The sequence below is a fragment of the Oryzias melastigma genome, linkage group LG19 (genome assembly GCF_002922805.2).
Source record: "Oryzias melastigma strain HK-1 linkage group LG19, ASM292280v2, whole genome shotgun sequence".
In the NCBI taxonomy this organism is placed as follows: Eukaryota; Metazoa; Chordata; class Actinopteri; order Beloniformes; family Adrianichthyidae; genus Oryzias; species Oryzias melastigma.
In genome coordinates this window covers 22522050-22539092 of record NC_050530.1, presented here as the reverse complement: position 1 = coordinate 22539092, position 17043 = coordinate 22522050, and the positions used below count along the sequence as shown (strand labels likewise).

General features: G+C 38.2%; 1 protein-coding gene across 6 annotated transcripts in view; it reads left to right on the top strand.

The window, feature by feature from the left end:
• The window catches only part of LOC112154185 (protein shisa-6), a 122688-nt gene that overhangs the window by 91340 nt on the left and 14305 nt on the right, over positions 1 to 17043 (top strand). For all 6 annotated transcript variants that reach the window (XM_024284945.2, XM_024284941.2, XM_024284940.2 and 3 more), the window contains one exon: positions 15581 to 15643. In XM_024284945.2, the coding sequence (XP_024140713.1) occupies positions 15581 to 15643 (63 nt within the window). The remainder of the gene's footprint in view (positions 1 to 15580; positions 15644 to 17043) is intronic.

Genomic DNA, 17043 nt, shown 5'->3' with positions numbered 1-17043 from the left:
TATGGCCACATTCCCTTCAACTTTGGTGAAGATTCTGTGGCTTAGTTTGGTTTTTCTGTTCAGTTCCTGGTTTTGCCTCATGTTTTGAGTTGTTCTCCCATCAGTCACTGCAGGTTCATGTTGATCGTCCACAGCTGCTTTCATTTCTGTTAATTATCCTTATCCAGGCTATTTTAGTGTCTTGTTTTTTAGGTCATCTGCTCTGCCACCTTTTTGTTTCCTCTTGTTTGTTTGTCTTGTCAACCTCATCTCATGAATTTTGGGTCCCCCTTCACCAGTATTTGCCTCAAAACACGACCAAAACCATTAACACAACTGAAAAACCAAACTTAATCATGGAATTCTTACAGTACCCCTCCCCAAAAGGCAGATCCCAGATGCCCAAAATACCTGAGAGGAGGGGACCTGGAGGAACGAAACAAAAACAAGTTCTGGGAAACAGTTAGGGCTTCTGCAGCCAGACCTAGGTGAGGGTAACTTAAAACATTTAAGTATATTGTGGGGAAAAAATTCAGAAACAAAAAAGGTAGCAGAGCAGATGACTTGAGGTGGATGACCTGAAAAAACATAGACCTGAAGAGACAGAGGGTGCTTAACTGAACTGAAATTTAGGCCATGTCCACACCTAGGCGGGTATTTCTACAAACGCATATCTGCTGACCTCCGTTTTACAAAAAGTGTTGCGTCCACACGTGATCGTTTTAAAAATAATTCCATCCACACGTCCCCGCCTACTTGCGCTCTTGGACGCGGTTATGAGCTTGGCAGAACAGTAGTTGACAGTGGAAAATTGGAATTTCGATAATAAATCCTCCTAATGGAAACACCACAATTTCGAAAAAACTCTCATTTTTCCAAAAAAAAGTTTATGCGCTTACAGTGGGTGGCATTTGGGGTGTATCGAAACAGACATTTTTCGCAAAACTGTTTTGGAAACACTTTTTTTCGAAATAGACGCGCCTCTTTGTGTGTCTGTCCTGAGCTCAACACGCAGACGGCAGGAGAGATCGAACAGCTTCATGGCTTCATCTGCAGCTGCACTTCTGCAGCTTGGAGCCTGAAGATGCTGAAATCTCGTTTGAGGAAAAGCGCGAGTGCAGGACAGAAACTTAAATGCATCTCATCGTGTCTTTAAACAAAGAAAGGTCCAGCAGCTTACTTGCTGGAATGGTTATTCATTTAAAAACCACTGAACAGGTTTCTCACCTGAGACTGTCAATAGACTCTGCGCGGCACGCGCTCTCCAGACAGAGCTGTGACATCACCCCAATGCTCCTTTTTTAGTGAATCAAATAAAAAAATACTTGTTCTCATTCATCGTCGTGTTTTTAATGACTTATCGCGTGAGTTGGTTCGTGAGTTCGCAGCTAGTACTGACGTGTATGCATTTATTGTCGCAAAAAGTGACGATTAAAAACGCAAATCACCGGTTATTCATGTCCACACGCAGACGCAAAACCGGAGTTTTCCAAAATCTTCACTTTGGCCGGAGTTTTCCAAAAGCACCGTTTTCAGTGACTGAATCCTCCGGTTTCGTGTGGATGATAGGCCGAAACGTATAGAAATATATTCGTTTTAGCAGATACCCGGGTACGTGTGGACAAGGCCTTATAATCCTTTATGTTTCAGCCAATATGGCACAGTCTAGTCTTTGATGCCAGTCTTTGTACTGAACTACAGTCCACTCATAAGGACAATAGGTAATTACTTGAGAGGTCCCCTTCTTTCAGGTGTTTTGGGCATCTGGGATCTGCCCTTTTGGGGAGGGGTACTGTAAGGATTCTATGCTTTAGTTTGGTTTTCCAATTTGCTCATCTATTGAGTTGTTCAAATCACAAGTTTGAGCTTCAATTAAGTCAAAACAGCAGATTAATAAAAATAGATTTCCCCAATAATTGCCCTGAATCAAAAATAAAGTGTAACTGTAAACTGTAAAAACTGTAAAACGAAGCTGTACTTTATTTTTGGTGTAGAGTTGGACTTTTTTAAAAATAGGAGTTAGTGGGAAGTTGTTTCTTTTTGGTCTTTTGAGGAGCTGCAAATATTATGTATATCTCTTTGATTCATTTCTTTATCTTCACTTTGAATTCAAGAACAGGGTGTAAGGCTTAAGTTTAAATTGAAAAAAAAGTACACTTTATCCACTTTTATCTATTTTAGATCTCATGGTTGTTGGATAGGGAAGCCTGATGCAGCATCTTTTCTACCTTTCCAAACTGTTTAAGGTCATTATGGGTCTCTGAGCTCATGGGGTTGAAATTCGGCCATATTCTAGTCTGAAAAAATGTTAGTGGGTTTTATGTTTGACGTATCTTTTCTTTCATAACACTGCAACTTTTCTAATATGAAGTCATTGTTTAGTAAAGTTGGAGTCTGTGACTTTTGGATTGTCCTGCTGAAATACATGAAGCTTTCTCTGAAGAAAATGTTATAAGTAAATTAGCATATGCTGCTCTAAAACCTATATGTAGAATAAAATAGTTATAGTTTTTCCAAAACATGGAAACTACCTATTCATCCATGCTCCAAACGCCACCACAATGCTTTAAAACCACAAGGATGCTGGGATATCTCCCTCCTCAGCATCAACTCTACAGTGGATTTCTAAAACTTATGTTACATTACACTGGAGCTTGAGTTGTCCAATGCATGCACAAATACCCCCATTTAATGAAAAGAAAGCTAGATAGTAATGATATTTTTATGAACTTTTAGAGATTTGCAATGTTGCGTAAAATGTGTTTGCCTATAGTTCATATTTTACTTGCCTCAGTTCAGATTGCTTTATGTTCCGTGTTTTTTTTCTTTTTTTTGTTTTAAATATGTTTGTTTTGTATAATTAAGTAGAGATGTAAATTAAATATCATTACCAAAAAAGCTAGATAGTTGTTCAATCAGAGAAGGAGCAGGACAAAATTATATAAATATCTGCAAGTTTTGGATTTGTACTTTTTTTTTTTTTACATCCTTTAGCGTCTCATGTGAAATCACCTAAATGAATGAGTGGATGTGCAACAAACTTTTTAGCAAAAAAAGCAAGTGGAACATGTTTTAATAAGGGTTGTAACGATCAACCGACTTAATTGACATGTTGATCTTGTTACGTCTTGACAGGTAAATCTGTCTGAATTTTAGGGGATCACCAAAAACGGACCGTAACATATGAAAAGCTGAAGATGAGGAACACAATTGAATTGAGATCTGGTTGGTTTATTTTACTATAACATACTATACCATCAATACACAATACACGACATGCAGGAACAAGTAATCAGTCCATCATGACAGTCTAATGTATGAAACGTGACCATGCAGTGTCATAGAATGATCTAATAATGTTTCCTTAAGTATTTTTTTGATGTCGAAAAACAAGAGTGGGTTGAACTTTAGGACTCTAAAATGTGAATGGATTTGACATTAATTCTTGTTTGTTTGTTTGTACATATATTTAATTTATATGTTATATCTTGAAGACATACAAGGAATCTGGAAAACTTCACCTGCACTGTTCAGTACCAGGTATTTATCTCTGAGTCACACTGGTGGAAGTTTTGGATAAAGATCAATTTTAGGTCAGTAAATCAGATTGTTAAAAATGAATCAATATCAACTATGAATCGGATTGGTGACTACAAACTATGTGAATCGAATCATTGTTAAAATAAATAATTACACTCCTAGTATTAGTTCACAATTCCTATCCTTCACCTATTTATCTGCACATTGTGAAAATAGATCTGATTCTAACCTCTTTGCAGTCTGTGCTTTTGCATGAAAGGCCAATTTTCTCATAACTCTTACTTTACACCTACTTCAACTCTGCACACATTGGAGTTATGACCTAGAGTGGATGAACATTGTGTTTATTGAGTCTTTATTTCATCTATTCTGTGTCCTTCCTGCCTGTGTGTCTGTCTCCTGCCGTTTGTTTCGGTGTGAAAACTGTGACCTGAGAAGATTCGCAGTTGTTCAGACACTCTGATGACCTTCCTTGTGTCTTTTGCTGCTTCGCTTCTCTTTTCTTCACTTGTTGCGCACTTTGCATTCATTGGTGTTGACGTCTATGGTTTTGCTCGTAGACCGTGTTATGAAAGCCTCTCTAACGTCGGTATGAAGTTGGAGGTATTTTACCACTCGGCTCAGCTTGCCTCCTTACCCCCCTCCCCCCAGCGCTTTATCTGGATGTGATGCTTGGAAGTGTGGTATGAAACAAAATGACGCACCAAATGTCAGATTTCTGACTCACTTGCGAGCCATCTGGATTCTTTTATGCAAACTCGCCTAGGAGCTATTCTCCTGCGAACACTGTAAGCAAAAAAGAAAATGTGGCGCGAGGAGTCGGGGGCGACCAGAGGAATGTTTCTGAGACTGCTCCCCAAAGCCTGCTGAGCACAGATGTGTGTGCGTGTGTGAGGCTGATTCAGTCATTAAGTCACCATCTGACAAACACACAGCTGTGTTGTCCACAAACTGGCTGCAAACGGACATTTAGCAATCTAAATGGGAACCCTGTTTCACCCTGCAGTCTGTGCGGCGCGTCAGTCACTCATAATGATGAGACGGCGCCGCTGGCTTTGAAACTGCCTCAGTTTGCCAAAAAAGGGGGATCAAGTCAATGACTTATGTATATGAGTGTATAAAGCAGGTTCCCTTAATGATTGGCAAAAAAAAAAAAAAACTCACTGGAAAGCCCCAGTTTCATCTCACACAAAGCAGCACAAACACAAAGCTGATTAAATGCGGCGGCGCTTCGAATAAATGTCATTGTAATCAGTCAGAGCACTTCCACTGGCCGCGATATAAAGCATCCCAGATGTTTCCCCGGGGCGTCGCTCTGCGTCGTGGCACGAGCAAGCCGCTCCAATCTTCTTTTTTCTTTTTTTTATTCTTTTTTACCTCACACAGATTGTGATGGACAAGTGTTAAAAATACACAAATATTTTTTGGGCTGGGAAGAGTTTCTAAATACTTCCACCAAACATCCAGTATGTTTAATCCTAAAGGTCACATGTGTCAAAGGATCCGGCCCTCCGGATAATAATATAACAATATAACATTTAATTTTATTGTTATTAATGACCCGATGTTATCTTGTGCTTATTTCTAATTTGGATAATTTTGACAAAATATATTTTTATGGGAAAATAAAATATTAAAAGTTATTTAAGGTTTAAGTTGATTTATTCTGGAATGATATTCCTGCCAAATATTCATAAGTATGTTAAAAAGTCACGGTTTTAATGTTTTAAAATTGGCATTCTGCTAGCTTTTTGGACTATTTTTACATTTACTAAGATTTTTTTAGGCTGTTTTGGAGTTTAGCTAATATTTCAGCTACATGCTAGACTTTTTGGCTACATCTGGTTATTTTGAAGTGTTTTAGGCTGTATTGGAGTTTAGATAATAATTCTAGCTTTTTTTTGTCGGCTAATGTAGGCTTTTTTCAGTTTTTTAGGCTATTTTAAAGGTTAGCTGTTTTTTCAGCTACATGCTAGCTGTTTTGGCTAATCTAAGTTTTTTTTTTTCTTTTTAGGCTAATTTGGCATTTAGCTAACATCTTAGCTGGCTGTCAGCTTCAGTGTTTTCAGTTATCAGTTTCAGCATCTTCAGCGGCCAAATTCAGCTTACAGCATTCACACTAGCATTATTGGAGGTAATGCTATACATGTCTATCTAGTTCATTATTATGTTAAAAAGTTACAGCTTTAAAGTTTTGAAAACTTAGTTTTAGAGTGTTCAATAAATGTTTATCCTACCTTAGGTGTGCTTTGGATTTTGGCCCTTTGTGCGATTGAGTTTGCCACTCCTGCTATAGGTTGTCCAAACAAATAGATTTAGTAATGGTGGTCTAGTGGTTTGCAGTTTTGCGACACAGAGAGAGAGCCCAGGTTCAAATTCTGGTTGGGTCCTTCCTGTGTGGAGTTAACATGTTTTCTCCGGTTTCCTTTCACCGTCTAAAAACATCATGGGTTACTTTAAATCTGGGGTGGGCAAACTTTTAGACTTGTGGGCAACAAAGGGGGTATAAAACTTGATAGAAAGCCCGGCGAGAAGAGAAAGAAACAACATAGAATGTGGATGAAATCCTGGCTTTAATTGGATTTAAAATTACATTAAAACGGAACATTTTAGAGTTTTTATTTCAAAATGTGCAGCTTTTGCTCTCATTTTAGAGCCAATTTTACTGATGGGTTGATGTCCCTCTGGGAAAAACACAAACTTAAAGAAACAATGTGTTCATGTAGTGATCTGAAAAATGCCTATCAAACTTGAAAAACACACATGAACATCAGAAAAACAGCAAATCTCCTAACACATCATGAATAAATGCTGAATAACTTTCTACACCTATAGACAAAGGTCAATGTATTTGTTAAATACAGAAAAAATGATGGATGGAAGGATGGAAAGAATAAAAAAAAAAATTGAATCGTTTCTGGAAAATATTATCGATACCCAGCCCTATTATTAAGCATTAGATATATATAATTTATTTTGGTTTAGAGGGCCGCATGTCGCCCCCGGGCCGTAGTTTGCCCACCCCTGCTCTAAATTGTCCCTAAGTGGGGATGTGCGAGTTCGTGGACCTCCAACAGGCTGGCAACCTGTTCAAGGTGTAGGGATAGGCTCCAGCAACTCCATGACTCTGAAATGGTTTAGAAAGTAGATGGATGGAAAAAAATGTCTGAAAAAGCTTAATTTCCATAAAGTAGAATATTAAAGTGGAGTCAAAAACGAAGCTTGTTTTGACCAAGTGCTTTTTTTTCTACCTTCTTTCACATACATGAGGTGAGTTTAGTGCTTCATGCATAAGACATTTACTGAACCACATAAGACCCACTCTGTCTTCTCTGCTGGCTCTGAGGCTAAACCTGGAGCGGCATGCTGAAACCTGAGCGACTCCGTGAGGCCTTAGGAGTCCTGAGGGTGCCACAGTTTGCTGAACGTGTTTAATTGGTCCAGACATAAGGCAGCAACTCTTAATGAGCCTCGGCTCTGATTCTTCACGGCGAGTCGTTCACCTCAACACATCTCTGGGGCCTTCAGACAGAAGATAGAACCAATGGGGCAACAAAATATGAGAGCAAGCAGTGCAGTTTGGGGGTTTTAAGTGTCAGAAAGTTCACTTATTAGCTATTTTTTTTCTTCTTTTTGTGTAATTTAAGTAAAAAGAAGTCTAAGACTGAGAGGAAATGGAGCCAGAATTCACTGTAAAAAGGGAAACATTGGACCAATTAGAAAAAAAACATAATTTGTTACATTTAAAATATTCTAATTAAATGTAATTTAATGAAAATAAAAAAAATGCATTTAACAGATTACAGAGCTTTTGTTAACTGTTGTTTTACTTTTCACAGTGCAAAAGAATGAACTGTATATTAAAAGTAAAGTACCATAAAAATCGTTAATAAAATAACCTTTAAAATGTTATTTTGAAACAAAGAAGACATATAGAAATAGATTTGTATGAAAAGGAGAGAAAAAAGTATTGAACTCCTCCCACATTTCCAAAGTCAATTACATTTACAAATTATTCAAGCAGTTTGCCATTTAAAAAATACCAACAATATTTGAACTGTGATCATAGAATAGAAGAACACATTTGCATTTGTAAATGAATAAATACACACACATATGCACAATTAGATTCACAGAAGTGTCAGTGTTTTCATGGAACAATGTCTCAAAGAAAAAAGAAATAACAAGCTCTTTATGCAGCTTCAGTTGAACAACGTCACATTTGTTGCATCAGTGATTATACAACAAAATCTAATTGAAAATGCAGAGCTAGCGTGCGAACGAGCGTGCACTCGCACAGAAATCTAACAGGAAAAGTGACAGGCAGGTGCTGCTAATCAAATGCACTTGATTAGCAAGTCATGCCGACGTGTGACAAACTCCGGGAAGGCAGAGGTTCTGTTGGGTTGTTCACAAAATGCAAAGAAAGAAAGAAAGACGTCAGTGCTGATCTGATAGAAGCAATTGCCACTGCACGTCGATCTGGAACGGCTTATTCGGCTGAAGTTCAGTCGTTTCTCCACAAACGGCTTTATCTCGAGTGGAGTGGACGTCTCCAGCAAATCCACCTCTCAGTCAGACCGTAAACCCAAACCCCAGAGACCTCTTTGAACATTTTAATAAGGAGAGGTCTCTGGAGAATAAACACAGGCGGTATTTAATTTTAAACAAAACACTGCAACAGTCTGCGACGTGCAGTTAGAGCTCTGATATTTCTGCAGATATGGAGAATGAGACCCCAGACTCTGAGGCAGGATATTAGAAAAGAAATAAGAAGACTGACGGTGAACAGTGTGGAAAAGTTGGAGGACAGGAAGACAGATGGTTCTGGAAGAGAGGCAGAGATAGTTGATTGGCTAAATGTAAAAGATAAATAATTGTATTGGTCTAGTTACAACACTGGGTGAACCAACAACCGGTTTTCACATTTTCATAATTTCTTGATGTGAAATGTTGAAAGTTATGACAGATAAACAGGGAAGAGACTTCAGAGGTATATTAGTTTAGATGAGTGGAATGTGCATGAAATAGTTTCTGCACTATAAGACACTTAAAAACCTTTAAAAAAAAAACAATGTCCCCTATAATCTGGAGTGCCTTGTGTTGAAGTGAATTTAAGAGGTACAAGCCACTTTGTCAAATTATTTGGTTGGATGTTATTGCGAATACGCTAACGTGGCTAACATGTTGCAGTTTTGGAGTGTGTCTTTTTTTCTATATGTTACTAACAAGGTGGGAATTTAGCGGAGTCACAGTAACGTCTGTTGTCGCTGTATCTGTCTGTTTTGTCATGTGTTGCCTTACAAGGTTGGTAGTTAAAGGTATTGTGAATACGCCAATGTATTGCCATGTTGGACTTTGTTTTTGTTTACGTGACACTAACAAGGTTGGGAGTTAGCATAGTTTCAGTAACGTTTATTTTAGCGGTATCGGTTCGTTCTTTTACGCGTTGCTCCTCAAATGTTGGAGTTAGGTATTGTGAATAAGCTAACGTGCAGCAGTGTTGGACTGTTTTTTATGTGTTATTAACAAGGTTAGGAGTAATCATTGCAACATTTGCTTTACCAGTTGGTTTTTTGGCATGTTGCTTTTCTAGGTTGGGAGTTGGAGGTATTGTGAATATGTTAACAAGGCTAACATGTAGCCGTGTCCGACTGCTAGGTTGGAATTAGTTTAGTTACAGTGACCTTTGTGTTAGCGGTATCATCTTTTTTTTACGTCTTTCAGAGTTGGGAGTTAAAAGTATTTTGAATATGCTAATGTAGCTAGCGCTTATGACGTGGCAAATGCTTTTAATGTAGCTAACGTGGCTAATGTGTAGCTGTGTCAAAGTGGGTTTTTTTACGTGTTACTAACAAGGATGGGAGTTAATATAATCCCAGAAACGTTTGTTTTAGCAGGATCACTCTGTTTTTTTATGTGCGTTGATTTTCAAGGTTGGGGGTTACAGTTATTGGGAATACGCTACCACAGCTAACATGTAGCAGTGTTGGACTGTGTGTTACTAACAAGGTTAGGAGTTAGCATAATCACTGTAGTGTTTACTTTAGCGATATCAGTCTGCTTTTTTACGTGTTGGGAGTTACAGCTATTGGGAATACGTTAACATTGCTAACATGTAGCGGTGTTTGACTGTGTTGACTAACTAATGAGGTTTGGAGTTAGCTTAGTTACAGTAACCTTTGTGATAGCTGTATCATCAGTCTGTTGTTTTTACATTTTGCAAACAGAGTTGGGAGTTAAAAGTATTTTGAATGTGCTAATGTAGCTAACGCTTCTAATGCTTCTTGTGCTTCTAATGTGGCTAACGTGTAGCAGTGTCCTAGTGGGTTTTTTTGCATGTTGCTAACAAAAATGAGAGTTAACTTAGTCACAGTAATGTTTGTTTGTTTGTTTGAGCGGGATCAGTCTATTTTTTTCTATGTGTGTTGCTTTTCAAGGTTGGGAATTACAAGTGTTGTGAATACGCTAACGCAGCTAACGTGTAGCAGTGTTTGGCTATGTTTTTTTATATTTTTAAGTCTTACTAAAAAGAGAGAGTTAACATAGTCACAGTAATGTTTGTTTTACCAATATCAGTTGTTTTTATGCTTTGCATCAAGTTTGGAAGATAAAAGTCTTGTAAATATGCTAACATGGCTAACAGTTCTAACGTGTAGCATGTTGCTATAATTCTAGACTATGTCCGAATTCCCACCCTAATCCCTATATCTAATAAGAAACTATATATGGTGCAGGACTATCTAGTGGATTTTAAAAGCAATTTAGACACCATGCTCACTTTTTATTTATTTATTTATTTTAACACCAAATATGATGTCACGGATCTAAATGTAATCAATTCGAACATTTTACAACATCTATTTGTGAATTAACTGTGTTCTGATGATGAGAATATTGATGGCTTATTAAACAAATACATTTACATACCATTCTTTGATGGTGCATTTTATAATCCAGTGCAGACTATAGTGCGGAAAATATGATACTAAAAAAAATATGGTATTAAAAAAAAAGGAAATGAGTAAAACAGTGGTTTATTAAAACGTTGAGAAGTCTCAACGAGCACTATTAGGCATGGATGTGGAGCAATTGTAATGTGTGAGAAGACAATACCAAGAAAAAAAAAACTGCCGCAGGACAATAGAAGAACATCAAAGGACAAAAAAGGGGTGGAGCTTTAAAGTAAAAAAGGACATTAAAAAACATTGTTAAATTGAAACACTATTTTCTTTTGTGTGTTTGAATATTCATGCTGGAAAGTCATTTGTCCCTCAGGGATTTTGCATTGTAGCACAGCTTTGGTAAAACAAAGGAAGACATTGGTTGCCCTCCAGCTGTGCTGCAGTGGGTTTTGCTTTGGGTTTTTGAGCTAGTCACAAGCGTAATCCTTTAGCATGTCTGAAGTAACTGTCAGAAAACACTGTCATGAAAAACATCTTGCAGGACAGAATGATGCTGATTGTGATGACTCCAGTCACACAAACATGAAGGTGTAGTGTACAGTTCCACTTGATTTGATATGCATCTTTGGTTGCGGTTTATTTGTGTTTATCTATTGGTTTTTGTTTTGAGTTTCATGTGGAGCTGTACCTGCCCGAGGCGGCCTAAAGATGGTGCCAAACGGAGAAGCTCTGCAAGAGGGTGCTACCACTACCTGGACTCCATGGGGAGATCAATGGAATTAATGTTCTGTTTTAAGACTTTGTATCTCACCCACCCCCCTCCACTGTATCACTAGTAGTTTAACCCACTAGTTTAAAAGTCCCCAGGTGTGTGGTAATGGCAGGTCAGTTATTTGAGTTCTTTCCTAAGTTACAGCTTACTTTATGTTTGTTGAGTTGACCTCTTTTATGGGCCCCTTTAAACCGAAAATGTTTGTTCAGTTGGATTTTGTTGGATATTAAAATGATTTATTTTTGGACTAAAACCCTGTGCTCTTAGTAGTGATTGCCTGGTCCATCACACTGATTAACTGCAAACACAAAAAAGTATTTTTTTTATTTCTAAAATTCCTCTTTTTTCCCAAACACAGCATAAATTAACTCTGATGATTTTTTCATGAAGGTCATGCTGGCTTCTGCTGCTGCTGCACACATGCAGCACCGCTCCAGAATGCTAAATCTTTTTGAAGGTCTTCTGCTGTCCAACTCTAGTTTTTTTCTGGTAATCTAACAATCCCACAAGTGCCTTCTCAGAGGACTTACTTGATCCTTCAGACATCATCTTGACCTTCAGAATTTCTGTTCAGCGTCCCTCCTTTCAGCATTATGACTTGATCAAATGGCTCAACGTTCTCCTTTGATCGGGCATCAGCTGTTTTAACTTAAAGCCAGGTTTACGGTGCTTGGATCCTGATACAGATCTCAACTTTTCTTCACCTGGCTTGTTTTGAAGATGACTTTGAAGGATCAATGAAGCTATCAAGCTGATTTAAGCCTGAAACATTGATTTTAGGTGTGAAAGCACAAACCTCCCAGGTTTTCTAAACTTTCTTCAGAATAAATAGAGAAGTAACTGTGTGGATTCACCACTCCAGTCATTTTGTCCGTGGGAGGCACTATTACACATAGATATGAATAATGGGAGCGCACACAGGTGACGTGAGCCTCCGTAGCTGCAGCGAATACCGTCCTAGCTCTCCTCCCTGACTTCTGTGACAGATGTAAATGGATGTTCCAGCAGTTGAATCTAATGCATTTTTAAACAGGCGCGGCTGCAGACACCAACGAACGTGTCGCGACGGCAAAACTGCCGCGGAGTCTCATCTATCGCAGCCTCCTTTCCATCGACTTCATGAAATCCTCACACACAAACGCTGGGAATAGCTGTCATCCGTCAGCTTCTTAGTACAACGTGCTGGGTAAAGCTCCCATCCTTCATCTGAAGCACCTCCACGGCGCCGGGCCGAACTGCCGCGGCCCCACACTCGCGATGGATGAAGTTTTGGCTAAAAGTGTTTATTCTGTGCCACCCATGTGAGAAGGCAGGGAATAATAGTGTCTCTTCATCACTCAGGCCTCACTTGAACACAGAGACACTTGGAATTAGTTTGTCTGCACATGCAGGCAAAGTTGGGAATGCAGAGATATCACAGGTTAAGATTTGCATGTTAGAAGAAAGAAACCAGTAATGACTGTAGAAGACGTGTTCAACGATGGTCATAATTGTCCACCAACCGTCCACTGACGTTTTTCACGGCTGCTCTGAGATTGTTTTGCTAATTTGCTAAAACATGTTGTGTTTGGATTAAACTGTGGGACAGATTTGAATCTGGCTAAAGACAGTAGATTACCTGAGAGCAGAACGGCGTGATGGTTTCGAAAAATGAAAAGTTTTTTTTTTTTTTTAATTCAGAACAACAGCCTTTATTCATAATTAAACACCTGCTCCGGATTTTAATTATCCTCCACGGTTATCTCTTGAATTTTCTCTACGTTTCTGAGTCAGCTGATACAGCTTCTCTTTTGCTGCAGTATCACCGTTTTGACGCACGGCTACATCCTCGGTGTACACCCCACATGCACTTTCATGGTCCAACACTTAATGGGAACGCTCGCTTGGATTACCCGGACCATTCTAAACCAGACAAGAGGGGACTGGTCTGATCCTTATTGATTAGTCCCCTCCAATTCTGTTTCCCGTTTCTGCTGCTTTTTGCTGCAAAATCAAAGCGTGAATAGAAATTCTGTGTACAGCTTGCATTGTTTTATGGAAGTATGAACATCAGATGCGGACATGATGGAGGTAATGGAAACATTTCCATCGATTAATGAGCTATTATTTTTTTTTCTGTCAATGCACTTTTACATGGACTGACCAGTGAAAATCAGACTTCACTCTATTAAATGTGAAGCTGCAGAATCAAGATAGTTGCAAAAAAACAATAAATAGTCTTTGTTTGACATAGTGTTTGACTAGAACGTCTTTATATTGTTGGTCAGACAAGAAAAACCTTTTCGAAAGATGATTGGAGGGGACGGGGGGGGGGGCGGGGGATGCACGAGGCCAATTGGGCATCAACACATTAGATAACTAGAGGAAGTTTCTGGGAACTTCAAAGTATATGAGATTGTTGGAAACATCTTAAAAAGTAAACCGAAAAAAGCTTTGGGTGTTTAAGTAGCAGATTTCAGGTACAGAAGCACTTTTTGTATTTTGATGGATTCATAACAAAACATCAACTGACAGAACTTGTGAATATATTCATACACTTTTAGTTTTTAATAGTTTTTCAGACTGATCAGCTCTGTCTTTTAACATCATGAAATATCATGTTATATCACATTTATCACATGATATATCACATTTATATCACATGTTAATATATATTTTAGAAACATAAAATGAAATCCATACATTTCTCTTCAAACTCAAGTCATCAACACTTTTCCTTGTCCTTTTCTATTCACATCCTAATTTATACTTTTGCAATGATATATATATATATAGTCTTAAACTTAAGAGTAGGATTAACTTACCTACCATTTTAAAATAGAATTGATTTGTTTTAATTTTTTTTTAAATGCACAACAAAGAATGAATTATGACAGCTCAAGCTTCAATGTACCAAAAAGTAGCACAACCTGATTAATAGATAGATAGATAAAAAAACATACAAAAGACATAAATAGACTCAAAAGAAGAGAAAAAAGAGACAGATGTTTATACTTTCAGTACACAGTCATACCAGTGTTTCCACGGCTATATGCAATGTTGGTAAGAAATAAAATAATTATCTTTACAGACTCATTCAAGGGACACATACATTTATACATTGGATTTCTTAAAACACACATTTCACTAGCACTGGTCCCTCTGTTCCTCCTATTCAACCATGAGTTAACATTGAATATTTTTCTTCGATTAAACTCTTATATTTCAGAGTTTTAAATCCATCATGTCCAAACATTTGGATTTGTTTTGTTAATTTAATTTTCTGAACACAGGAAGGTACATACAATATTGCTACTCGTCCAGCTCTTAAAGAGAGTTACACGTTTGGAAGTCTGAGTTGTCCAGACCTGGATCAGAAAGATCAGGGTTAGCAAACATCTCTGGCTTCTTTTTGAGGCATTCCACTTTATCACACGACTGTTACTGAGACTTTATGGTATTTGTATGTGTCATTAAGGTGCTTTTTTTTTTTATTTTTTTTATTTTTTTTTTTCTCATTTGTTGCTGCTTATGTCACCTATACTGCATGGGGTGAAGGGAGTTTCTAGAACGATATGATCATTCTGGTGTTACAATACTTACAATTGTGAATTTTTCATGTAATGAGTGTTGTAGCAGCATAAAATGAGCTCTATTGGATTTCTTACCAGCATTTGTCACTCAAAGTCTGAGAAATTAGGAAAACAAAGAAAATGTTTGATGCTATAAATTCCCAAACCTTTATGATGAGCGGCTCTAACCTTACTTCAATCTTTCAACTTGAGTCTAAGCAAATGCATTACAGATCATGTGGTTCTGTTTACTGTGTATTTTCCTAAAATGTTGACCATGTATTATTTAATTCAAAAGTATGTTCTCTGCTTCTTAAGTACATTATTTGCATTTTTAAAATGTCTCCGCTGCTGAAGCGACTGTCAGCGCTTTCTCGCTAACTCCACCTCAGAGTTATCCTGAAAAATGACGAGTGTACAATCTGTGTGTCCGACTTGCTTTCAATCGTAAATAATGAAGTTTGCCTAAAAACAGAACGGCGTCCTGTTCCAGGACAGGATGTGATAAATGTTGCATGCCCGCTCCGCTTTTCCTACCTTTTTCTATCTAAATGTTTCTGCTGCCGCCTCCAAACCAACAGATCCCGATGTTCTGAAGTCACAGCACATCCCATTCATTCTGGAGACGCTGCGTCTCGCTTTGATCCTTGCAGATCAGTTTGTGAAAACTAAAGAGATGTTTCACCTGCTGGCGCTGTCTTTCTTTTAACAGTCTTTCAAAAATGTCAAAGATTTGTTTTATGGTGAATTGTCTCTTTAAGCCTCCATCATACACACACACACTTCTGCCTCATGAACACTCAACGGATCTTTTACTGCTCTTGTCATTGCAGGTACCCATCAGCACAGCTATAACCATGTGGCTTTAGGTAGCCCTTCACGCACACCTAAGAATGGTAAGAAAACCTAGAAATGGGGAATTCTCAGCCTGTGAGTGGAAAGCCGTCTGGAGCACAGAGGAGTACAGTGCATGACATGATTGTATGAAAAACCCATTGACATGGTCTTCATTTCAATCCGTTCCACTGTGAATCTGCTCCGCTGCTGAAAATGAGGCTTTTATGTTGAAGATTGAATCATGACACTGCCACAACCACCAGTGCGGACTGTTTCTCTGACTCAGTTGTCCCTCCATTCCCTTTGTCCCAAAAGCAAATGGCAGGAAATGGACCCGTGCCCATCTAGGTCATAGCGTCCTCTGGCTGGCAGCGCTCTTGAATACTTCTCTGTTTTTTTCATTTGAGTAGCGAAACTTATCAGCGTAAGCTGGCGCTGCCTGCAAGGAGCATCACTGTGAATCTTCTTTATGGCTCATGCCCTTCACCTGTCTGCTCGCTGCGCCTCTTGTGATGGAGCCGTGGCTGGCCTGAGGTCTCAGGCTGGCAGATCTGAAGGAGCGCTGCTCGAGTTTTAAAGTGAGGGGGAGGCAGAAGAGATTAAAGCCACAGGTTGCTGCATGCGGCAAAAAGACCAAATAATGAACACAGATAAAGCATCACATCAAGAAAAGAACTCAGCATTAAACTCAAATAAAAAAGTAAAATCTCCTTCCTCTTATTTTAGAAAACGTTTTTTCTATAAATGTATTTAATTTAGATCTCCAAGCTAAATCATGTTAAAGTGTTAAAATCCATTTAATCCTGTATATAAACTGCTGTATTTCTGCACTATGGGACACACTTAAAGCTTTATTTTTTGTCTTTAAATAAAAGGTACCATATAATCCAGATCCCCTTAGAAATAGATTAATTATTGTTGTTTACTGACGGCAAAGCAATTTTGAGAGGTACACGGCACTCTGTCAAATGTTTGGTTGGATGTTATTGTGCATAAACTAGCATGGCTAACAGGTAAAGTAGCTGTGCATAGTGTGTTTTTTGTGTTACTAACAAGCTTGGGAGTTAGCGTTGTCGCAGGAACTTTTGTTTCAGTAGTTCTAGTCTGTTTTTTGGGAGTTGTAAACAAGGTTAGAAGTCTTGTAAATATGCTATTGTGGCTAACGTAGCAGCGCCAATCTTTTTGTTTACGCTTTACCAACAGAGTTGGGAGTTGCAGTCAGTTGTTTATTTAGCAATATCAATCTGTTCTTTTTTATATCGGATTATTTATTTATTTTTTATTTGTTGCTTGCGAGGATGGGAGTTAGCGTAGTCACAGTTAAGTTTATTTTTTTAGCGGTTTCTGTCTGTTTTTTAATGTTAGTTGCTATTCAAGGTTGGGAGTTTCAGGCATTGTAAAAATGCTAACTTGGCTAACATGTGTTGAACAACAACCTTTTTTTTAGTTGTTACTAGCA